Source organism: Sebastes fasciatus, chromosome 1, assembly GCF_043250625.1.
Source record: "Sebastes fasciatus isolate fSebFas1 chromosome 1, fSebFas1.pri, whole genome shotgun sequence".
Classification (NCBI taxonomy): Eukaryota; Metazoa; Chordata; class Actinopteri; order Perciformes; family Sebastidae; genus Sebastes; species Sebastes fasciatus.
The window spans coordinates 35,446,928-35,473,297 of record NC_133795.1 but is presented as its reverse complement, the minus strand read 5'-3'; the positions used below and the strand labels follow the sequence as shown (position 1 = coordinate 35,473,297).

The following is a 26,370-nucleotide window of genomic DNA, read 5'->3' as shown; positions in this document are numbered from 1 at the left end:
CAGTGTATGAATGTGTGTGTGAACGGGTGAATGCTGACATGTAGTGTAAAGCGCTGTGAGTGGTCGGAAGAGTAGGAAAGCGTTATACCAAGTCCATTTGCCATTTAAAAAAAAAGAAATAGAGTGAATTTCAAGATTATTTATTGTCGTAGTGAGAGTGAATGAGTGTGATGGTGAAAAGGAGCGTTCCAACAAACCAACAGTGAATAAAATAACTTTGTTTTGACACTCAAACAAATATTATCTGATGTGACTTTATTACTGCATTATGTATAAAAGGCACTTTTGATGATCACATTGAAAAATTAAATATGAAGTGTTGTTAATATAAGATACTTTTATTGGCTCTGTGTTTTATCATTAAAACAAAAACGTCAACATAAACAATTGCACATATTCCACTCATGTCATTACTGAACACATCAATGCTCAACATCATGATACCTCTTTTTATGAATGAGGTGTACACACTGATGGATGTAGTTTATAATTAATAAGGTGCAAATTAACTCTTTGTTTCTAAATACATTCTCTGGTATTTGGTCCATCACCTGCCACACAGCAATGACTTAAGTACTCTGTAGGTCGCTGATGTTGAGCTTTGACCTCCCAAATGAGAGGATAAAGCAAGGACAAAGTTTGCCATAGTCATTAATAGCTTGACTGATAGCACGGACGACAACTTTATTCTTTGTCCCATTAAACAAAAACAAAAAACTGTACTTTCGTAATAAAATGCATTACCGTTTATTTGCTCGGCAAACTAAAAACACGTGTTTTCAGAGGTATCAGATGACTTGTCTTCTGCCAATATACAGTCATTTTAATTACTTTAGTCTCGTGTCAATCAGTGACACAAAGTAGCAAAACATAAGTGCAGCATGTGAAGATGACAAAGATAAGTCCTTTAAATTCTCTCAACAGAAAACACACTCAAGATGAAGGAGTGATAATAGATCCATTCTCCCGTCCATGATGTCTTCCAGCTCGAGCAGATCAGTGAGGCATAAAACAGTGGATGTGACAGTGTGTGTGTTTTAGGAGGAAAAGGTCTGTCTACAAGGCCGTGGACAGACACACTTCACCCAGCTGATACTGAGCTTTAGTCTGCGACGGACACTTGTCCTCTTGGCCTTTGTAGTTGAGCTTGTTGAATTCACTTGTGATGGCGGACAGAGACTTCCCGTTGGTCTCAGGCAGAAACAGGCCGACGAACAGCGCTGACAGCAGGCAGACCGCTGCGAAAGGCACGAAGCAGTACTGACTCAACTCGCTCTGTGAAAGGAAAGAAAGCGATCAGAATGATGGAAGAAGTTATAGAAATGACTACTGAAATGTCTGTCTGCTTCAATCTTAACCACCTTCAAGCCCGTTTGTGCGTTTTCTTTTCTTATACATAGAAACGTGCAGAATTCAAAAAGGATTTATATAAGTGGGAATGAATGAACTAAAACCTTCCATATCTGTCATGGTCCTACATTTTTGTTATAGTTTGTGTCCTGTTTTATTTTTGGAAGTCCTCTCTTGTGTCTTTTCTTTGTTTGTTTCCCGCCTGTGTGGTCGTCCGCCCCGCCCTGATCAGTTTCACCTGTCCCTCATTATCTCCCTCCTTTCCTGGTGGATTTAGTCTCTGTGCTCCCCGTGTCTTTTGTTAGTTTGTCCTTGTTGCTTCTTGGGAGTTTTAGTCGCTTGTGATGATGTTGCAGGGAGCAGCACAAGAAGGGAGGGCCCAAATGCAGAGTCAGAGACCGGCAGATTCAGTGACGATACTAAACAAACAAAATGTTTTGCAGACAAGGGACAGCACAGAGACTAAATACACAAAGAGACGAGAGAGATGATCAATTTCCAGCCCAATCACAACTTAAAACATGCCCAATTCAATAAAAACAGCTCAAATCATAGCCTTGCTAGAAACCTGTGTAAAACCATAACATGCGCAATAGGAAACACATCATGAGCATACAAAACTTCATATTGGCATTAAATAACCAAAGATAAAATGTTAGATAAATAGGCTATCGCAACCCACAAAGAGTGCAGGCAGACAACCAAATACACTAATTCCCATGTCAATGTCAATGATGATGACTTCGAGGTAAGTGGGTCCTCTTTTATCACTAACGACAATTGAATACCACTTTTGTCAGTCAAATATGTCTCAATAGTCAATAATATGAGCGAGTGGACACAATGAAGTTTACTGAATTTTGTATCTGCCACCAAACGTTGACAAAAGCAGCTCGACTTTCATCTACCAGCCCAACGCTATTTTTTCCCAGCCCAACTTAATCAAAAGTAGCCCAGTTGGACGGAAACCAGCCAAATCTGGCAACACTGGAGGTAACGAGGGACAGGTGACAGCAGGGCTGACGAGGAACAGGTGAAACTGATCAGGGCGGGGCAAACAATCACATAGAGGCGAGAAGCAAACAAAGGCAGGAAGTAAACGAGACGAGACACAAGAAGAGAGGACTTTCAAACTAAAACAGGAAACAACTTATAACAAAAACCCAATGGGACCTTGACAATATCTTAGAAAGATCAGTAGGACCAGAGATAAAGCATCCTGACAGATAGTCCCTTATTTCCTCAGTTTCAGACGCTGAACTCTGGGGGGCGCTACAGGGTACCTTTTCCTGTTCCTAACAAGTCTATTATGTTACATTTTTATCTTGCCTGTTAGCTTGTTGTCTCTTAATTAATTGGGGGCCCTTCTCATGTCAGGTTGTTGAAAAATGTTATGTTTCATTTAGAAAAAAAATAATAATTTTGAGCATTTTTGTCTGTTATTAGATGGAGACAGGAAACTGAGAGGGTGAGAGCAGTGTGCACCAGTAATCCCCCCTAGAATAACAACCATAAACCAGTATGTTTTAAATAGTGTCTTAGTTTTGTCTTATTAATAATGTCGTAGATGTATGTGCACTTTGTTTTAAATGTATGTCTGCTTGTTCATGGTCTCTGTATGTGTGTTTGTTAAATGGATGGATGCAGTGATAAGACTGACCACTAGAAATGGAAAGAGCATCCCGGTGACGAAAAGGTTGAGCCACATCATGGAGCCAGCGATCATGTAGGCTGCCGGCCGAGCCGTCTGATTGAAGATCTCTGTCGGCAGAATGCCCGTCACTCCAGCTGAGAAAATCAGAGATAGCTTCAGCAGCTAGCATCACATCCTTAAATAGAAGTAAAAATATAAACATTAGCTAAATGGCCTGACCCCTACTGGAGATTGGATATTCGGTAACACATGATAAGCAATAAGTTGCTTCATGAATGATTGACGTGTATTAAAGCTATCAAACAAACTTGCATGGTATAATATAAGTTTAAAATATCACATTTGTCAGTGCAAGACAGGAGTACAGTACACAGTCCACAGTCACTTCGCTATGACTTCAAAGTATTTCAGTACTTTTAGGTTTGAAGATGCCTTCAGGAAAGCAATTCATAATGATTCCTCATAATATTGATGATTATGTTTTACTGACATGCATGTCTATTATATATGCAATGTTGTAGTCTAGACCACCTAAACCGAGACCAGACCAGTGCGAGTCCCACACTGCGTGACACACTCACGATAAAATGTGGAAAATTCAAACCAGAGGCACTCCTCAAATTGATCGGAAAGATCCACAATCCTATAAAAACAACCACAGAAAACAAATGAAGATCCTATTTCATGTGAAATATCTTGATAAAATAATTTTAATTAATTCATTTTAAAAATGTTATGTGTCCTTTGTTTTCTACGAGCAATGACAGTAATTATGTTAAAACATAAATCAGACAATGCACCGGCAATTTAAATAATATCCCTGCAGTTGTGGTCTTAAAATAAAATCCAGAGTCCTCTTTGTCTGACATGGAGACAAGACCGAGTAAAAATAGAAACAATTCCGAGACGAGACCTTCAAAAAGTGGTCTTGAGTCCGCTGGAGTATTACAACACTGTATTCTATACAGTATGTCATACAATTCAAAAATACCACAAGCAGCAACAGCTCTCTAAACAGTTTCAACAGAAACTGAACAAGATAACCTTCATGAAGGTCACATTTATTGCAGAACTGTTCAATTAGTTTTAGCTGATAAGAGCGTAAATCACCTGAAATGTGCGCTGAGGAGTCTATTTGAATTGTTATGCAAATGGAACCAGCTGTTGTGTTTATGTACAGGGAGCTTCGTTTTGTTTATGGCTCGTTTCATGTGAAATGACTCTTAACATCAAAGTTACATTTAGAGTTTAAATAGTTCACCGTGGCAGGTGAGAAAAAATACTGTATTGAAGAGGTATTACTGAAATTTATGTATTTACCTGGTCCATCTTGATTACTGTGTTTATTTTCATTTCATTAATGCAACTTGAGATGCCACTGAAACTGACCTGGTCCCATGCCGAAGCTGAGGATGTAGGTAAAGATGCAGCCCATGCTCAGGTATGGCATCCAGGATATGAGGTGCTGTTTGCATGTTGGGAAGAGAGTACAATATACACGCCCATAGACTTGTGATACTCCACATGCATTATTTGTCATTGGAAATGTTAAATATGTCAGTTAAGTGATTTATAATACCTCAAACGACAGAGCAATAGTGAAGACCACAGCCCAGACGGTCATGAGGATGTACCCTCCCATCAGCAGGAACCTCCGACCTTTCCGGTCTATCAGCAAGTTCTGAAAATATCAAAATATGGACATCAGACAAATACAAATCAGGAGCTTCCTGTTGATGAATGAATAGACAATATTAATGTACAGCAAACATGCTCTGAATATGATAATCAATAATCGATTTTGAGACTTATGTTGTGTCTGACTTGTGTTATTTATGAATTTATGGTAATTTTCCGGGTGCGGCATCGCCCTGTCTGGGTTTCTTCCACAACAATGACTGGCTCGCTGTACATTATCCCTTACTTAGTTTGCGTTAAAGCTTTTAGAGGAATGCAAACAACCTCTAGCCGCTTACATAACACATGCTTTAATGACGAATACTTACACACATTATACAGGCTGTGAATTCACATGTACCAGTGCCAATTGTGATATATTGGATTTTATCATCAGATATTCCAGCCTCTTTGAATACATATGATGCATAGAAGTAAATCTGAAAGAACAAAGAACATAAGAAAACATTAAAGTGCTTCAGAGCATCATTACAAGTGCTTCAGCTGTTAATAAGCGGATTAAGCCAGCATTTTGTACAACTATGTTAATACCCTGCCCACCACCCTAAAACTGCCAAGCATGCGGTTAAAAGCCTTGAAACACAAAAGTGTTCAGTCAGCATTTTCTGATGCAACTTGTTGCAGCTCTGATAATCAGTTCAGACCTGTTATTAACCCACAAATATACAGAGCGAAAATGACAAATGGACGACAAAGCCTTTCAGTCAAAGCAAGAAGCTGTCGTCACACATTGTTCAGCGCACATTACAGCATGGGACGGTGCTTCATCACCACCATACATTATTAACACGACCTGCAGGAACGTAACACACACGACACAAACCGCTGATGATCTCAAATTTCTAATCAACCTTCTGACATTGCAGATGCCAAAAGAACACCTGATACTGTTACTGTAGCTCGGGCTCAGTGACACTGATCCTCGTGGGTTATATAACAATATTTTCTATAGAGACACCCAACCACACTGTCAGAGACACACAACGTACTCTTTTCCTCTTACCGAGTCGTTTCCACAGAGCTGCATGGCGCTGCTGATGATCATGACAGAGATGAGCTGCCAGCGCACTGAGCGATCAGTAAAAAGCTCCCAGGGTCGGCGGGGCCTCATGCCTTTGGTTTCAGCCTGTTCCTGCAGGATCTCATCGAGCTCGCTGCTCTGGACCTCGCAGCCTCGCAGCCGTCTCAAAGCTGACCGAGAAAAAAAAACACAACATAAATGACCCGAGAAGTTTTTGTGACTTATTATTCTGTACGTTTCTTATATATAAAAGATGTTTTTAATATAATTCCATGTGCTGAATTGACAGCAGTGGTGGAAGAGCACTCAATACAACAATTTAAAAGTGTCCTGCATTCAAACTCCCACTTAAGTAAAAGTGTTAGCAGCAAAATGCACTCAAACTATCAAAAGTATCAGTACTCGTTCTGCAGTAAATTGGTCCCTGTGACTGATGTATTAATATACAGTATATGACATTATTCAATTTTCAGTGCTGATTCAATAATGCATATGTAGCACTTTAATGTTGAGTTGGAGATAATTTGAACTACTTTATACACAGTTACACTCCAGGGGTCACAAGTTAAATCTGGGGGGTTGAGGGGATTTATGTGAGAGGAAATCAGAAAAAAAAACTAATTCTGCAACCCAAATCTGTATCCATATGTTGGGCTTTTCTTTAATGTATGCCTTTTTATGAAATATTGGATAATTTGAACAGTTATTTAAATGAAGGCAGGTGCTATTAGAACCGAGGTGTCCATAGCCAACAATACTATTTGCGCCCAACCCAGGCACACATTAGATACTTATGTGTATATGTACTGTATGCATATTTTTCCTAAACCTAACCATGTAGTTTTGGTGCCTAACCCTAACCAAACTGCGACTGAAAAGTGAAAATAATAATTTAAAAAACATAACATTTAATTATTACCAGCTGAAATGTACGAATAGCTGCCGCGTGACAACTCAGATTCAGATTCAGACAACTTTATTGATCCCAAGAAGGGCAATTCAATTCAATTCTCACCCGGGTGCAAATAGACACTCATCTGAGAAGTTCAGAGGGGAAATGTCTGTTTGGTGGAACTGCTAACAACTCAGAGACATCTCGAACATGACAAGGGGCCCCAACTCCTTTTTTGTAATTTGTCAAAAGTCAAAAAAGTTGTGAACATCTGGTTTAATCCTTAATAGTGCATTGTATTTTATAGGCTTCTGATATGTTTTTTTATAATGTAAAATCTTAACATTAAAAGTAACTAGTAACTGAAGCTGTCAGACAAATGTAGTGGAGTAAAAATTACAATATTTCCCTCCTAAATGTACCGAAGTAGAAGTATAAAGCAGCATAAAATGGAAATACTCAAGCACATTAAAAGTACTTGAGTAAATGTGCTTAGTTACTTCGTTGATATATCACAGTACCCACCGTCGATACAAGCCTCCTTGTCCCCCCTGTCGATGAGCAGGTATCTGGGGCTCTCAGGGAACCACGGCAGCGTGAGGAGCTGGACGAAGCCAGGAATGGCATTACTGGCAAGAAGATACTGCCAATACGGCTCACTGCCCAGGATCTCTCTATAAATAAATAATCCAGAGCATTACTGTGGATATCTTTGAAATCTAAAGCACAGAGAAAGTGTCCATACCTGAGTCCGACCACCTGTCCTAATACAACACCAAATGCTGTGAAAACAGCTGACGACAAGGAGACGGCCCCTCTTAGGTGCTTTGGTGCACTTTCTCCAAAATACATGGGTTGCACATTCATGCTGATCCCTGCAAAACACACAGCGGCTTTCAGTCAGGTAAATTAAGTTTAAAAGATCATTACGGCAGCATAACAGGTATCTGAACGTAAACATAAGCATTTAGTGACATACCTGAATTTATTCCAACCAGGACACGTGAGATAATGATCATCTCAAAAGACTTGGCAGCTCTACTCGTAACGGCTAGGAGCGCTCCAGTCAGGAGGAAAATGTTGTTCAACAACAGGCATTTCTTCCTTGGGAAGGGAAAAGAGGACAACATTAACAGATTGATAACAACTTTTGTTGGTCAACGAGATATTCAGTCTCACGAAATACAGACTCATGGACCTTCCGTTTGGCCGTATTTCAGGGATACCATGTTGGTAGATTTATTGTATGGAAATCATTAATATGATATATACGCCGTGAGCTAGCCAGTGGGGTACATGCACGAAAAGCATGCGTGGCCAGCGACAAAGCTCAGAAAAGCTTAGATTACAACACACACAGAGGAAGAGCAACTTCATTCTCTGCTCAGGTAGACATTACTCCTCTATAGCTTTACATAGCAAATAGTTATTTGATGCTATATTAATGCTCTGGATATCGTATAGAGCACCTTTAAAGCCTGATATATCTCACTCATCTGTTCCATATGGCTCTATTATTGTCCAAAACCTACGAAAAACACACTGGGTGATATATTCCTTCATTACGATAAACATGGGCACTGTAGTTTATTTAGAGTCACACATAAAGTACACCGTCCCACTACTGTAAAAACTTAATAGAGCATCAAATGTGTATTCATCCGTATCTGAAAATAGTGCCCAAATAAATGCACTATTTACTCACGTTTGAATAACGTTTGCTAAAAGTGCCCCAAGACATTATTGAGCCTTTTTTTTAAAAATGAAATATTGTTTTTGTGACTCGTTTTTAAAAATGTACATCATCAGTAGGAATGATTGGTCTTTGGGAATGGGATTTTTTCACAATAATAATAAAAATAACAACCCCAACCTAATGCTTTAAAGTCAATTATAGTAATTAGATGCAGTATGGAAGCATGATTGACGCAGATGAGTTTCAAAACTCAATCCAGGGTCATATGTATGCACACAAGTGACGGAGGAAAGTAAATGAATAAACTTTTCATTCACTTATTCATTTATTCAAAGGTCAAGGTCAATCATTCACTCTCTGCATGACGCAGCATTTTATATTACCTGCCGAAGCGTATGGTCATAGGTCCTGCGATAAGAGCCCCCGCAAAGCCCCCCAAACAGAAGATGGAGACAATAATTGTCCAGAGCAGAGTCACCTGGTAGTCCTCCAGCTGGAAGTCCCAGCGCTCCAAGAACGTCTCATTGATAAAGGTTTGAATAAACTGTGAAAGACAAAGACATCCATCCATCCATTATCTGTGACCGCTTATTTTATTCAGGGTCAAGGGGGGGTGCTGGAGTCGATCCCAGCTTACACACCCGGAAAAAACCCTACGCTAATACGGAGAGAACTTGCAAACTCCACGCAAAGACAAAGACAGTCAACCGTTAAAGTCTCACTGAGTTAACCAAACACAAACACACAGAGCAGCGGTTAAAGCCGATACTTATTACCTCAGTTTATCCGTCTGTGTGTCTACATTTTGATGGCGAGAAGCTTGACTCTAATTCTGGCAGCATCAACAAATCAATTTAACTGTGATCAGAATAAAACATTTGCTTGTTGTTGATGGAAGTTCTTTATTAGTGAGTGCAGCTGCTGGGCTTAATGAAACAATGAGGAGAGATCCTAGAATTAGTTTCTATAAATATAGAATGAAACTGGATGTGATACAACGAGAACGACTAATCACAGACACAAGTAGCCTAATTCTTGTTTGTGCCATTGTGTCACTGTGACCAAAATGTCAAGTAACAGTGATGCAGGTCTGCACCGTTCCGTGCAACAGGGAACACACACACAAAACATACACAGATAAGTATCATCAGTATCAATCTAACACAAGGTTAGTTTATGTTCACAGTGGTAGACGTAACTTAACACTTTTTAAACACAGCACCTCTTCAGCTCTGTCAATAAGTGTTGAAATATAGATATTTCAACACTTGGGAACACTGGGAACTCGGCTGCTTGAAAACACAAACATACATCAATGCAGTTTGGCTCTTAGACTCAAAAACTCACAGTTGTGGGAGCATTCATGATGGCGAGGTTGTAGCCATATTGAAGAGTTCCTCCAAAGCCTGCAGACGCAACCATTAGCACCAACGTCAGAGAACTGCTCTGTTAGATAGACAGATAGATTACATTAGTTTATACCAGGACTGTCAAAGTTAACGGGCTGATAACGCATTGACGCAAATTATTTTTAACACCACTCATTTCTTTAACGCAATTGATCTTTCGGAGATTGTAGCAAGCTCAGTTTTAAAGCTAGAGTGAAGATACTGGTATCATGAAACTAGAAAAACCTATGGAAGAAGAGGAAAAACTGTCATGGACATTTTCAAAGGGGTCCCTTGACCTCTGACCTCCAGATATGTGAATGAAAATGGGTTCTATGGGTACCCACGAGTCTCCCCTTTACAGACATGCCCACTTTATGATAATCACATGCAGTTTGGGTCAAGTCATAGTCAAGTCAGCACACTGACACACTGACAGCTGTTGTTGCCTGTTGGGCTGCAGTTTGCCATGTTATGATTGGAGCATATTGTTTTATGCTAAATGTAGTACCTGTGAGGGTTTCTGGACAATATCTGTCATTGTTTTGTGTTGTTCATTGATTTCCAGTAATAAATATATACATACATTTGCATAAAGCAACTATTTGTCCACTCCCATGTTGATAAGAGTATTAAATACCTGACAAATCTCCCTTTAAGGTACATTTAGAACAGATAAAAAAGGTACGATAAATTTGCGTTTAATCGATTGACAGCCCTAGTTTGTACACAATTATCTTATCAAGTACAGCCCACTAATTTGCTAAAATCACTGTATCTCCTCTATTTGATCAATTTGTTTCTGTAACCTACAACCCTACGAGACAGAATTACACCTGCAATATATGACAATAATAGGACACCTGCAAATATTGTCTGATGTTTCTTCTTTAAGTTTAGTCTGCACAGGGTCATCAGTGGTGGAACAAGTCAGATCTTTTACTTACTGTAAGTAAAAAATAGCAATACTACAGTGTACAAATACTCAGTTACAGGTGAAAGTCCTGCACTCAAAATCTTACTCAAGTAAAAGTACAAAAGTTGTAGCATCAAATCACACTTAAAGTACAAAAAGTACTCATTATGCAGAGTTGCCCATTTCCTAATCATAGTATAGCTTATTATTACTGGATTATAATTAGTGATGCATTAATGTGTACTTGGTGGGGCTAATTTTCATTACTTTATATACTGCTTGGCAGGTTAACCTATACTAATACATCATCAATTATTAGTTAATTTAAACATTGAACTTTTCTAAACATGGAAATATTCAAGTAAAGTAGGCTACAATAAAATAATAATAATAAGTAAATGTAATAAACTGAGGGTGATAGTTGTTTTGTTGTCACTTAAAAAAAATAAAATAACATTAAAAAACAAGACAGCTTCAAATAGCACTGCACCTCGTAGGAACTATAACACCAAGTAATGCAAGAATGTGCTTCATAATGACACCAGAGGATACACATTAAACAACATTAAACTCTGATAGTTTCATTATTGAAAAGTAAAATGTGCTAATTTACCTTCTGAGTACCAGCAGGCGACATAGTTAATTGAAAGAGGTAGTAAAAAGGTAAAAAATAAATAAAAAAGGTGACTTGATGGAGTAACAAAGCACACAGCTCCCTCAGCCCACCTCCTAAATAACGATGCCCTACAACACCAGCTCGAGCACGCGCTTAAAGCGCGCATGTGGCGGCCTCTTGTGATTGGCTCCAGTCTCTACCTACAAGCTCTTCAGTCAGTAATTACCTCAGAGCAACGACGCATGCGCAGTGAGGCTAGTGAGGTTTTCCATCAACCACCATGTTCAGGTGCAGCAGGGAGGTGGTGGCTGCTGACACCTGGGGATTCATTCGCTTAATACATAAATAGATAACTCTCAATATCGTAAATATGAATAAATCACCTGCACACTGTACGTGCAGTTTAAACATGTTTCTATTTATTTCATGAAAACAACAAGCCTATAATTTATGCAATTTCATCTCTCATGGGAAAACATTGATTTCACATGTTCAATTAATATTTGTCTGCGCTCAAGTTTTTTGTTTTCTAATTTAGACCAAGTTTGACTTAAAAATAATAATAAATAAATAAATAAAAACATTATTTCATTAAAGCGACTGTTTGTAACTTCTTACACATATAAATCACACGAGTCGGTGTCCCATGCGCACTCGCGCGCTCGCGTGTGGCTACGCTGTTCAGACAAGACTCCAACACAAACTACACGGAAGCACCAAAACCTCAAAGTTCTATCTAGTGAAGCCCGTCTTGCTAAACAGTATTGGCCGTGGTCGGAGGATGCGGGGGAGACCGCAGCTTTGGTCTCCGGGGCCGGAGTCTCTGCTGTACTCTGCTCCTCTGCTCCTCTGCTTGCCTTCACTCAGCTCGCTCCACCTCACGTTCATGCGCGCACACTACACACTGCAGAAGACTTCGTAGCTCTGAGATTATCTAGTGAATGTACAGTGGACGTTGTGCAGAAATAACTGCTGCAGCTCCTCCAGACCAACAGAAGTTTCCCGTGTCTTGTGAAGAGACGGGGCTCCGCAGCGAGAAACGTTATCGTGTCCGACCGGGTGCCTCAGTCTCCCTCCGGCCGTGGTCGGGAGGCTGAAGCAGGAAGAGCCAACGCTAGGATCAGCATTGATTCATGGAGAGACCTTCGTCTGGTCAGCTAACATTACTGCTAAGCAGCTGAAATATAGAGTGATATTGTGGTTTTAGCTGACGTGTGTTGCCTCACTGTTTTGAGCGATGCTAGTTCATGTCTATGTAGAGCGAGCACAAGCGCGAGCGCGACACTGACTTAACAGCCACAGGTGTCGCAGTTAGCCAGCATTTCTGAATCTTACAAACAGTCCCTTTAAATATATTCTGTCCTTCAAGTACACCAGAGACGTATTACATGCCCTATTGACCCCCCAGCCAACACCTGATGCCCCAGGGTTTCTGTGCATCAGTTTGTGTTTGAAACTTTATTTAAGGAAAATGCACAAAATAAACTAAAATCGTAAAGATTTTAAATCTAGATTTCGACACAGGACCACAATATTAGATCATTTATGGAAATTAGGGGATTGCGATGATTTTTGAAAAATTAATTGACCAATTTCCCAGTGATTATCGAATAGTATTTTTGCTTGGAATGCACATCCCTAATAATTATGGCTGCACAATTAATCGAATATTAATCACAATCACGATTTTGGCTTCCCACAATTAAATGAACATGATCGACTGCGATATTGAAGTTTAAAATGCGTGCTCCACTCATGGAAAACTCCACTGCATATCAAATCAAACACTTCCTAAACAACGTGATCTCACAGTGAAATGACCACGACCTCTTGACCTCTTGACCTCTTATGTGGTGGTAGCACGGAATGTGTTAAAATGACGCTCTTCCACCATGGTCGGTGTGTGTGTGTGTGTGTGTTTGAGAGAGAGGGGAAGAGAACGTGGACTATTGCACGTAATGTTTCTGTAATTTATTAATAACTTACTTGGAACACTGCTTTGTCACTTTTTGACGCCTGAACCTATTACTTATTATTACCCCCCAGTAAGCTCACCTGGGTCAACGACAGCCTGTGGAAAAATTTTTCCTGAATGTTGTGGCTGCAGTCCAGAGCAGAAGAGTAATAAACTGTAGAGCAGATGGGCCAAATGAAAATGCATGCACTGAATTAACGTGAAGAAGGACTACTTTAAGTCTTATTTTGATTCAAAGATTTGTTAATTAGCAGGAATGTAGCAAACGTGAAAGTGAAAACAGTGCTCTGTTGATTTCATTTTGGGTATAAAGTTTTGGTACAATTTTATTTTGCTTCTAGGAGATGCACCGTGAATAAGGACCAGTGTTATTTTGATACAAAGATGTGTACATTAGCAGGATTGTAGCACAAAATGGAAGTGAAAGCAGTGCTCTGTCTATTTAAATGTGAAAGTGCAATACAAATATTTTGTCCCTAAGACGCACAGGACCACAATATTAGATAATATAATATAAAGCAGAACATGTCTTTATTGATATTGTATTTAAGTGGCATAAATTCCTTAACAAATTTTCAGGAAATAAAATTCTGACATGCAGTGAACCTGAAGATTTTGGGACAACTTGCATCTATTTGAGGGTTTAAGAGAGGATTTTGACTAAACTGTACTGCTATGTCCTAATTATTGTGTATTAATTGATGTCTCCTCTTCTTCTGAAACAATATGTTGTCACATAATCTAGATTGTATTATTATTATTATGACTGAAGGAAACACGTGTGCTTGTTTATGTCCAGCAGATGGAGCTGGTTTGAAATGTTGCTCACTCTTGCTCTGTGTTTGCTGTTCATGTTGAGCATCTCAACATCAGACATTCAATCCACTGAACAAGTCACTAAACTGCATCAATTGATGAATACTTACATCCATTTAAAAAAAAAAAAGGAGGCTACTTCATCATTAAAGTGATCAGTTTCAGTTGCATTCTGAACTTCAGATGAGCAGTGAATGACTTCATGCATGTAACCCCTGATTCACCAGACCACCTTTCATCAGAATAAAAGACGTTTTCTTGTTGCTGCATCACGTAATTGTCAGCTGAATGTTAAAAGGTAGAGAAGAAGTAAGAGGATGTTTTAGCTTCTCATCCTCTCCTACCCGACAGCAGTGGAGCTCACAAGGTCACAGATAAAAGAAGGAAAGGAAACACATGTTGGGACTATTAGGATGAAAATGATTTTTGTCTATTAGGACGAACTACCTCAGTTTCCCAGTCAGTTTGTCTGAAGCATTTCTCTGCTGCACTTTCATGGAAAGTCTGGCGGCTTTCATGGACTTAGTGGCACTATTCACTAAAGGTCAGAGAATCACCAAAAACATTAGTGATTATCTGTTGGAGAGTCCATGAATATCCACACCACCATTTCACAGGAATCTGGACAGTAGTTGTGGAAATATCTCGCTCTGTCTGGACCAAGAACTGTTGGACAGATGAATGAACAGACGGACCAGCAACGCTATTTTTAGGCCTCACAGCTTTAAAGGAAAAAAATTAAATCAAATAAAACTTTTATCAATTTTAAATCCCCAGTGACAAAGAAATACATTTAAATAAGTTAACTTTTTTTCAATCAATTCTATTTATACAGCCCCAAATCTCATGTTTTTATTTTTCACAAATAAAGAAAGAATTAAAATAAATAAATAATAATAATAATAATAATAATAATAATAATAATAATAATAATAATAAACAAACAAACAAACAAACAAATAAATAAATAAATAATACTACACAATAATTAATTGTGTTGCATTATGTCCTGCAATAGGCAATAAATAAATAAATGTAGCAGGGCACAAACTCTCTTTAAGATTAAATGACCCTGTTTTTCAATCATAATAAAAAATAAAGAAAGAAAGAATAAAAAATAAAATAAAAAATAAAAATGATAATAATAAATAAATAAATGAATAAATAAATACTACTACTGTTACTACAAATAATGATAATAATAATAATAATAATAATAATAATATAAATAATAATAAACAAAAAATACACAAAAATCACTCATAATAAAAAATAACTACAGAAATAATAATAATAATAATAATAATAATAATAATAAATAAACAAACAAACAAACAAACAAACAAATAAATAAATACTACTACACAATAATTCATTGTGTTGCATTATGTCCTGCAAATGGCAATAAATAAATAAATAAATAGAGCAGGGCACAAACTCTCTTTAAGATTAAATGACCCTTAAATTAAATAATTTAAATAATCAGATACAGGCTCAGACGCACCTCATAAACAGGCTCCAATAAAGCCTATATTGAGTGTGATAATATTGAGTCCATAATGAGATGACACCCCTCCCTCCCTCTCTGTCTCTCTGTCTCTAATTGGTCAGCCTCTGACAGGATTACACGAGTTTCCTCAATTGAACACAGTGAAGTTAAACGCTCGGACATCCTGCTGGAGGACACTTTGCTGCTTTTGGCTTAAAAAAAGAAAAGAAAAGAAAAAACTCGACCACAGTTACTTTTTCTACACCAGTCGATCAGATGTGTGTTGATCTCATTAATGTGGAGGTCTGCTTGGTGATCACAGGACTGAGTATGTTAACTGTGCTGCTGCTGCTGCTGCAACACTAATGTGACTAATGTGGTTCCTCAACACTAACCCGCATCTCGGAGCAGCTGTCCGTCACTTTGCTTCACTTTAGACCACTAAGTCGACATGATGACTCGGATCTTCTGGGATACAATCTTCCTCATAAGCGGTGAGTCAATAATATTGAAGGAAAATGTGCTTTTTATTTGTCTGAAACATTTCTACACTATTAATGATTCATCAGTAATGTCCCCTGTTTGATTATATTGTTTAATATTTATTCACTGGATATGACTTGCAATGACAATTATCTCCTCTCAAAGTCTTCAGTGTTTTATATATGGTGCTCCATATTAATTGTATTAGTTGTATTGACCTTCTTGTGCTTGACAGTGTTTTGTTTAAGGCTGCAGCTAATGATTATTTTATTGTCCATAAATCTGTGGATTATTTTCTCCATTAATTGATTAATGGGCCTGAGCCTGTATCTGATTATTTAAATTATTTAATTTAAGGGTAATTTAATCTTAAAGAGAGTTTGTGCCCTGCTCCATTTATTTATTTATTTATTTATTTATCTGTTGGTCTATAAAGCTGGAATCAGAGATTTCTTTTACTTTTTTTTCTTAAAAAATTACTCAAACTGGTTAATCGATTATCAAAATAGTAGGCGTTTAATTTAGTATTTGACAACTAATCGATTAACTGTTGCAGCTCTAGTTCTATCTATCATCTATGGTGTCATTGATTCTTAATATTATGCTTTTTAGTACTCAATGTATTTAAACTAAAGTGTTATTTTGATGCCTTTCTATGTTGTACCTTTTTAAGGTGGAAAAAAAAGGAGATAGATATAGAGATTTCTTTGATCCCATCCTATCAGACAGTGGATTTGTGTTTCTTAAGAGAAAAAAAGGAGGAAAAATGACCATATTTCTTATAATTGTTTTTATTCTTACAACAAACCCCCCTTCCTGTATGTGGGAGCTCCTCTAGTTGTGCTTGCGTGTCATCAGGAGACCTGCTGTATGTATTTATAGTGCTTTGGTCTCTCTATCCTTTTAGTGGATGCTTGACCCTGTTACTATTGTTGTGTAGCAGTTACTCAATGAAGCATCGATACCACATTGATGTCACATGATCATACAGCTGTACAGATAACTGGGACTAGCCCTCAGGCAGAATATGTGACACCTGGTTGCCCTTACGTTGAAAGAAAATCACAACACAATAATATATCTAGTCTTTATATTCCTGTTTTAGTGTCTGTGGTACTCAGTGGTGAGTTTAGAACCTAGTTTTGTTGTTATATTCCTGCTGGGATTTGTTTTTATTTCTGTGTATATATATATATATATATATACAGTATATATATATATATATATATATATACTGTGTATATATATATATATATATATATATATATATATATATATATATATATATATATATACAGTGTATATATATATACAGTATATACACCGATCAGCCATAACATAATGACCCCCTGCCTAATATTAAGTAGGTCCTCCTTTTGCCGCCAAAACAGCCCTGACCCGTGGAGGCATGGACTCCACTAGACCTCTGAAGATCTGCTGTGGTATCTGGCACCAAGCCGTCAGTAGCAGATCCTTTAAGTCCTGTATAAGTTGCGAGGTGGGGCCTCCGTGGACCGGACCTGTATGTCCAGCACATCACACAAATGCTCCATTGGATAGAGATCTGGAGAATTTGGAGGCCGAGTCAACACCTCAAACTCGTTGCCATCCACATGATGTAAAAAGAAAACGTGACTCATCAGACCGGGCCACCTTCTTCCATCGCTCCGTGGTCCAGTTCTGATGCTCACGTGCCCATTGTAGGTGCTTTTGGCGGTGGGCACGGGTCAGCACGGGCACCCCGTACGTAACAAACTGCTCCTCACTGTGTGTTCTGACACCTTTCTATTGGAACCAGCATTAACTTTTTCATCAATTTGAGCTCCAGTAGCTCTTCTATTGGATCAGACAACACGGGCCAGCCTTCACTCACCACGTGCATCAATGAGCCTCGGGTGTGACCCTGTCGCCGGTTCACCGGTTTTTCCTTCCTTGGACCACTTTTGGTAGGTCCTGGCCACTGCAGACTGGGAACATCCCACAAGAGCTGCAGTTTTGGAGATGCTCTGACCCGGTCGTCTAGCTGTCACAATTTGGCCCTTGTCAAAGTCGCTCACATCCTTACGCTTGCCCACGTTTTCTGCTTCCAACACATCAACTTCAAGGACAAAATGTTCACTTGCTGTCTAATATATCCCACCCCACTACCAGGTGCCATTGTAACAAGATAGTAAATGTAATTCACTTCACCTGTCAGTGGTCATAATGTTATGTCTGATCAGTGTATCCTCTCTGCAGGTTCCCTCTTTACCTTTGGAGCAGGACCGGGCAATTCGACAATTATTGAAGCCAGCATTTCCATCGATGCAAACTCCACCGCCGCTCCGAACACCTCACCAAGCAGCTCTACAACAACCAGCAGCACAACTACCACAACGATTGCATCCACAACTAACATCCCTCCAGTTAAAAGTAAGTCTCATCACAGTCACGTTACATCAATTGAAGGTTCAAGCTCATTGTCAAGCCATCTCCAGGAAACATCTATATTTCATATTTCCAAATATTCTTGATCCAGTCTCAGTGTAGTGTTGCTTCCATTGTAATCTGATGTTATATTCCTGCAGGGATTTGTTTTTATTTCTATATTTTTCACATCAGGACCACATCATATGATAACAGCTGTTTATTGTCCTCTCTGCAGGTTCCCTCTTTACCTTTGGATCAGAACCGAGCAATTCTACAATTATTGAAGCCGGCATTTCCATCGATGCAAACTCCACCGCTGCTCCGAACACCTCAGCAAGCAGCTCTGCAACAACCAGCAGCACAACTACCACAACTATTGCATCCACAACTAGCATCCGTTCTGTTAAAAGTAAGTCAAGTTTAGATGCAGGGGAAAGTTTGCCTCATTGTCAAGCCATAAAAGAAATCTGTGTATTTCAGATAAAATGTGTCCTCATTGTGATCCACTCTCGCTTCATCGGCAGTTTTTCAACACTGTAAATCTTCCCATTGATCTGCAGTGCATCAACACATGCAGACAGTGTGGCGCTCGCTGATAATTGATCCTCCTAGTGTGAGTGAGGGCAGAAAATTGTGGTAAATTAAAGAGCCGAATAAATGAGCAGTATATTATCACAAAAGCTGCACCTACAGTATTGAATTATGATCTGAAAACACGCCCTAAAGGCTGGTTTCTGCTTCAGTGTTCCTCTCGTTCGACTGCCAAAATCACATGGAAAGGGAGAGGGGTTTGGTAGGCAGATGCCTCAGGGACAACAGAGGGCTTTCACAGAGTCTGAAAGAAGGAGACAATACATGTAGGCTGCAATCCAAAAGCCCATTTACCGTTGGAATGGAGTGTGTGACGAAGGCTGTAATGCAGCTATCTGTCTGCATGTTCATCCTCCTTCCCACCCTGAATGCAACACTGTGCATCTGTTTCCACTGCTCGGGGAACACTGACTTCTGTTTGAGCCAGTTATGCAGGAATTTCTCTGACTGTACAGCTTACGTGGAAGAAATGCCCTGTTTTTGTCTGGGCGTTCATTTAATCGGATATTTTTGTCCTGTTGTTTTGTCAGAGTGGAAACTGAGATAGTTGCCTTGAAAGAAAAGGGAGCTTTAATAAAGGCTTTAATTCCTGCTGAAGGGAAGTGCCTTCAGGGATGTGCTCTCTCAATGGTCCTAATGTGGGCTGATGGACGGAGGTTTTTGTTTGCAGCGTCCCACCAGGACTTTTCTTGACTCTAATTGTCCCTCCCAGGTACAGTGAGAGATGTAAGCCACCACAAATCCACACGCAACTGGTAACAAAAGGCTTCAGTCTAGCGTTGGTGGCGTGGGTGTCAGCTTTAGGATTTAGAACATGCTGTTGTTTCAGGTCTCCGCAGGCTTAGGGTATTTTTAGATTTATGATATTCACCTGTGTTATGTTGTGTATTCTGACTAAAAGTGCACTTGCATTATATTTGATATTGTAAATTAGGGTAGAATTCATGCCCTGAAGGACTTGGTTGATGGTAAAGTGTTTCAGCTGTAATTAACAACATCATATTAGTAGATGGTTTCAGTGGGAAATATTATTATTCGTGGTCTTTCAAAAACCTACGTATGTCTCTCTGAAAATGTTTGGCTAACTGATATGTTTTCCATAATTTTTGGTCAAAAATGGAGTTCTATGGCACAGAGGAATGAGCTAAATCAGACTTTGGCTACACAGACAGAGATTTGTTGACAGTAATCAAGATATACAGACGTAGGCAAAATCGTTGGTACCCTTCCGTTAAAGAAAGAAAAACCAACAATGGTCACTGAAATAACTTGAAACTGACAAAAGTAATAATAAATAAAAATTCACTGAAAATGAACTAATGAAAATCAGATATTGTTTTTGAATTATGGTTCAGCAGAATCATTTAAAAAAACAAACTAATGAAACTGGCCTGGACAAAAATGATGGTACCCTTAACTTAATATTTTGTTGCACAACCTTTTGAGGCAATCACTGCAAACAAGTGATTTCTGTAACTCTCAATGAGACTTCTGCACCTGTTGACAGGTATGTTGGCCCACTCCTCGTGAGCAAACTGCTCCAGCTGTCTCAGGTTTGAAGGGTGCCTTCTCCAGACAGCATGTTTCAGCTCCTTCCACAGATGTTCAATAGGATTTAGATCAGGGCTCATAGAAGGCCACTTCAGAATAGTCCAATGTTTTGTTCTTAGCCACTCTTGGGTGTTTTTAGCTGTGTGTTTTGGGTCATTATCCTGTTTGAGGACCCATGACCTGCAACTGAGACCAAGCTTTCTGACACTGGGCAGCACATTTCGCTCCAGAATGCCTTGATAGTCTTGAGATTGCATTGCACCCTGCACAGATTCAAGACACCCTGTGCCAGATGCAACAAAGCAGCCCCATAACATAACCGAGCCTCCTCCATGTTTCACATTAGGTACAGTGTTCTTTTCTTTGGATGCTTCATCTCTTCGTCTGTGAACATAGAGCTGATGTGACTTGCCAAAAAGCTCCAGTTTTGTCTCATCTGTCCAAAGGACATTCTCCCAGAAGCTTTGTGGCTTGTCAATATGCATTTTGGAAAATTCCAGTCTCGCTTTTTTTATGATTTGGTGTCCTCCTCGGTCGTCTTCCATTAAGTCCACTTTGGCTCAAACAGTGACGGATGGTGCGATCGGACACTGATGTACCTTGACCTTGGAGTTCACCTCTAATCTCTTTGGAAGTTGTTCTAGGCTCTTTGGTTACCATTCGTATTATCCGTCTCTTCAATATGTCATCAATTTTCCCCTTGCGGCCACGTCCAGGGAGGTTGGCTACAGTCCCATGGACCTTAAACTTCTGAATCATATGTGCAGCTGTAGTCACAGGAACGTCAAGCTGCTTGGAGGTGGTCTTATAGCCTTTACCTTTAACATGAAGGTCTATAATGTTCTTTCTAATCTCCTGAGACAACTCTCTCCTTAGCTTTCTGTGGTCCATGTTCAGTGTGGTACACACCATGATGCCTAACAGCACAGTGACTACTTTTCACCCTTTAAATAGGCAGACTGACTGATTACAAGTTTGAAGATACCTGTGATGCTATTTACAGGACACACCTTAGTTTAACATGTCCCTATGGTCACATTATTTTACATCTTTTCTAGGGGTACCATCATTTTTGTCCAGGTCAGTTTCATTAGTTTGTTTTTTAAATGATTCTGTTGAACCACAATTCAAAAGCAATATCTGATTTTCATTAGTTCATTTTTATTTATTATTACTTTTGTCAGTTTCAAGTTATTTCAGTGACCATTGTGGGTTTTTCTCTCTTTAACGGAAGGGTACCAACAACTTTGCCTACGTCTGTATAATGCCATCAGCCTTATCCTTAAAAGCTTGTGATCCTTACGAGAAACAAAAATTTTTCCCTTTCAGTGGTTTGAGAAGACATCTTGGTGGAACACGAGTTGCTTGCATCATGTTAAGTTTTCCTCGTCTGTCCGACCCACAAATCTGCATCCAAAGTGGTATTCACATGTTCTCATCAAGCTGATCATCTCTGAAATTGTCAACAATATCTTGTCTTGACCTCACAGAGTTCGTGGCGGCAGCTGTCCGGTCTCACTTCGATGACTGTCCAGACTCCCACCTCCATTTCTGCTTCCACGGCACGTGTCGCTTCCTGATATTAGAGGAGACGCCTGCGTGTGTGTAAGTTTGTCTTAAATATAAAATGCTCCCAGCCCAGTGTTGAGTTGACTTCACGTTCACTAGACATGAAAGCTGATAGTTTGAACCACACAGCGTTTAGGTGGAGCTACTCCCAGAATGAAATCTGAGACCGCACTGTAAAGTTATAGTGATGACACCATTTCACATATATTAACAAATATGTTTGAACTCTTCTACATTGCATTTTAAAGGTACAGTGTGTAGGATTTGGCAGCATCTAGTGGCTCCTCCCTTTCCAAGACTACGGTAATGTGAGCAGCCGAGTGCAAAACCGTGGTAACACCGTTCGCCTCGCTCAAAGGCCATCCTTACCATAATAACACTACTTTAAGAGCAGCAGAAGTCAGACGGCGGCTGGCGGCATCACGGTTTTGCACTCAGCAGCTCACGTTACCGCAGTTTCACAAGTGTGTCAGAGAACTACGGTGGCCTTCAGGTAACGTAAAAACATTAAACACTCTCTCTAGAGTCAGTGTTTGGTTTGTCCATTCTGGGCTACTGTAGAAACATGGAGGAGCAACATGGCGGAATCGGTGAAGAGGACCCGCTCCCTATGTAGATATGAAGGTCTCATTCTCAGCTAACAAAAACACTATTCTTAGTTTAAGGTGATTATACACTAATGAAAACATAGCTATGATTTTTATATTCCATTTCTGCTAACAGATCCCTGAAATGTTATACACTGTTCCTTTAAACAGCGTTGGTCATTTTGGTATGTCAGCAATTTAAAGAACTTTGGCCTTGATTCTGGACCGGGCTTTGCTGAGCAGTGAGGTCTGACATTATGTTGAAGCAAAATGCTGCCATTCAAAAGAGACATTAGTGAAATCTAAAGCTATTTGGGACAGTAACCACTGTGCAAGAAGGTTCAAGAAGCCATGGAGAAGCAAGGGAACAATTTAACCATATAAACCACCTTTCACAAATGAATGTTTTATTTTTAAAATGAGCTGTATGGCATCACATCTGTACAGTATGTTACCTTCAATCATTTTAACATATTAGTTCTCCGTATAACAAGATGACCGTAACAAGATGACCGCAAATAGTGACATATCATCATAAATAAATATGAGACATATCTAGACATTAATGGCCCAATTTAATTTTGCAGTGTCCCAAACTGTTCCCTTTGTTTTTCACCAGACTTCTTTTATTTATTTATTTTTAACCTACTGGAAAAGTCTTCAGTTGTAGAATTGATGTTATTTCCCTCCTTGTTGCAGGTGTCATTCGGGCTTCGTTGGGGTGAGGTGTGAGCATGCGGACCTGCTCGCTGTAGTAGCAACTAATCACAGACAGCAGACCGCTGCCACAGTGCTGGTGTTGTGTGTGATCGGGTGTGTTCTCATCATGGTGTTGTGTACACTTTTACAGTAAGTAAGATTTTATGGCATATCTTTATAATTTACGAAACATAACACAGTTTCACTGGGATCATAGCTGATAAACTGTACAGTGTTTAGGACAACAGTCGTGTAGCGATATGAGAACGGGGAATTTTTCATCTAAGTGATGAACTTGACGATGTCTTTTCTCGTGCAGCTGCTGGTGGAGGCGGGACTGTCGCAGGCGGAGCCACGCACATCACTACATCCCAGAGAAGCACGGACCATCCTGCCATCCTTCTGAGAGTGGTACTTTATTTTTGTTATATACAATAAGGTATAAGGCTGGCATTAGTTTATATTCTTCTGGGCGCCGGCAAATCCCACGAAAAAAGCAAGACCTTCGATGTCTGATACTCAATACTATACGACTTCCCTGCTCTTTCTGTCAGCACCAAGCCCATTTGATCCTAATGGAGATGTAACCATTAAACCTCTCTGTATGAAATCCAGAGCATTACTATAGCAGCAAACAACTATTGTCTATGTAAAGATATAGAGGAGTAATGTCTACCTGAGCAGAGAATGAAGTCTCTCTCCCTCTGTGTGTGTTGGAATCTGAGCGTCTCCATGCTTTGTTGACATTGCCGGACCGGCCGCGTGCTTTTAGTGCATGTTCGTGCATGTGAGCGTGCCCCACTGGCAAGCTCACCGTCGCCGCTCTGCACTGCTCTCACTGTAGTTTTTAGCAAATATTACTCAAACGGAAGTAAATAGTGAAAGTATTGGGGACTATTATCAGCTGCGGATTAATCCACATTTGGTGCTCTGAGTTTTTAAAGCAGCAGGACGGTCAATGTGGGATTAAAATAAACTACAGTGCCTGTGTTTAATAATCATAATGAAGGAACATGTCACCATGTCAGCGTAATTGTGTGGCTAACTGATGTGTTTTTAATCAATTCTTAGTCACAATTGGAGCTCTATGGCACAGAGGAATAAGTTAAATCAGTAATTTAAATATGTACAGTATTACCGTCAGCCTTATCCCGAAAAGGTCTTGTGATCCTAACGAGAAACAAACTGTGTTTATTATTTCCCTTTCAGTGGTTTGAGAGGACGTCTTGCTGGAACATGAGCTGTGTAGTTTTCTTCATCTGTGCGGCCCACAAATCCTCAGGATTGAATCCAAAGCGGTATTAACATGTTCTGATCGAGGCGGACCTGGTCAGAGGCGAAGCAGCATTTATCGTCCATGTGGCTAAGGTAGGACTGCTGGATGTGGGAGGATAAATGCTCCATGACATTGAACGGAGCTTTTGACCTACAGCACCGTAGGAACGTGTTGACTTCACTCTTTGATTCTGTGGGGAAACACACAGAACTGCAAACAGAAGCTCTGAGGATGTGAAGCTGCTCCTACATGGAAGAGCTCTGTGTGTCCTGATTACTGTTTACGGCCGACCCAGAGGACGATACACGAGGCCATTAATCATCCCGTGTGGATGTCGAGTAGGAAAGGTGTTTATTTTGGGCTGCGGGACAACAATAATTCATTCAAGTCAGAAGACCCCAATTCCTATTTTTGTCTTTTAAAAACTTTGAGCACTTTTCATCAGAACTCTACAAGCACAGAAGACTTTTTTCTAAATGATGGTGGGGGAAAACTGATGCTTTAAACCAGTTTTAGTGTCTGTTTTTAAAGAAGGAACTCACTTCACCTGACAGGAGTAGGAATTGTGACTGACTTCAATCAGTAGTTTTACACACAGAACTGAAAATTGTTAATATGGATTTGATGACTCCAGTATCGCTACTGAAGCTGAAACTTTTGTCCGTTTTATTTTTTATTCCTGAGCTGTACTTGAACATGTTCATGCATCAGAGGTGTTTTTGGTCTGCGAGCTATAACCGTACCGACACATGCACATCCTGGGTGGCCACGATATTCCACAGTCTTATTGCACTTTTCTGCAAGCTTGCTTACTGTTCATAAAAAACACTGCACTTGTTGTATAACGAGAGATGCCAAATACACTTTCTAACTTTGCCTGAACGAGCACTGAAAGGAAGAGGCACGAGGTGGTTCGTACACACCCACCTAAGCATGCATGCTCTTAAATCACAGCTGGTTTTAAAGAACACAAAACACTTTTTTATTTTTCGAGTGGTGTGTTATAGCGTTGCGTCCGCTTTGAATTTCAATACTTTTAAAGAGAGAAAGCGCCTCTGAAGGTTCATTTAAAAACTAAACATTTAAGATTTTTCCTAATAATGATTGGTGAGGGAATACAAAATAATGATTGCAGACTGACTCGGATATAAAGTGTGTTGGCGCTTTGTGAGATAAGATGGAACAAAAACACTCTAAAATGAATGTGATGGTATTAATACGCCAAAAAGACTTGAGGGGATGACACACTTGTCTTTGTTTACAGTATGTGATATTATCATTCAGAATATGTGTTTGTTATAATGTGTAAATATCCAAAAGACAGAAATATTAATTGTATATATATGAGGGTGATCTTCTCACGCATTAACCCTTTACTTTGTCAGACTTTCACAGTTGGAAAGCCTTTATTATATATGCGTTTGTTTTCCAATGAAGAATTAAAAATGCAAGTGTCTATGTGTGCATATTTTTTATTCATGTGCTTATTAGCTGCTGCTCCATCTCTCGAGTCTGTTATCCGATTCATCGCGTGACCTTCTTTTCACTTCTGAAGCTTTTTCCTTTCTCTCTTTCTCTCTCTCTCTCTACAAATACCCCGATTTTCTGTCACTCTGCTCCTCTATTTTTCTCTTCCACTGAATATTTCAAGACACAGAAAATGGCAACATGAAACCCTGAACCTCGGGCACAAT

At 39.5% G+C, this 26,370-nt stretch overlaps 2 protein-coding genes across 2 annotated transcripts; one reads left to right on the top strand and one right to left on the bottom strand.

Annotated features, from left to right (window-relative positions):
• Positions 1 to 804: 804 nt before the first annotated feature.
• On the bottom strand, positions 805 to 11,378 carry slc2a11a (solute carrier family 2 member 11a). Its single transcript, XM_074646270.1, has 12 exons — positions 11,229 to 11,378; positions 9,659 to 9,757; positions 8,695 to 8,855; positions 7,595 to 7,719; positions 7,361 to 7,490; positions 7,141 to 7,289; positions 5,706 to 5,893; positions 5,011 to 5,121; positions 4,584 to 4,685; positions 4,394 to 4,469; positions 3,011 to 3,138; positions 805 to 1,275 (listed from the first exon to the last, which is right to left on the bottom strand). Exons 1-12 carry the CDS (start codon positions 11,250 to 11,252, stop codon positions 1,057 to 1,059), a joined length of 1,512 nt encoding a protein of 503 aa, XP_074502371.1. The 5' UTR covers positions 11,253 to 11,378; the 3' UTR covers positions 805 to 1,056.
• Positions 11,379 to 15,611: 4,233 nt separating this feature from the next.
• Positions 15,612 to 26,132, top strand: tgfa (transforming growth factor, alpha). Its single transcript, XM_074645920.1, has 7 exons — positions 15,612 to 16,005; positions 18,233 to 18,406; positions 18,639 to 18,812; positions 22,036 to 22,150; positions 23,401 to 23,550; positions 23,720 to 23,811; positions 24,610 to 26,132. Exons 1-7 carry the CDS (start codon positions 15,963 to 15,965, stop codon positions 24,615 to 24,617), a joined length of 756 nt encoding a protein of 251 aa, XP_074502021.1. The 5' UTR covers positions 15,612 to 15,962; the 3' UTR covers positions 24,618 to 26,132.
• Positions 26,133 to 26,370: the final 238 nt, after the last annotated feature.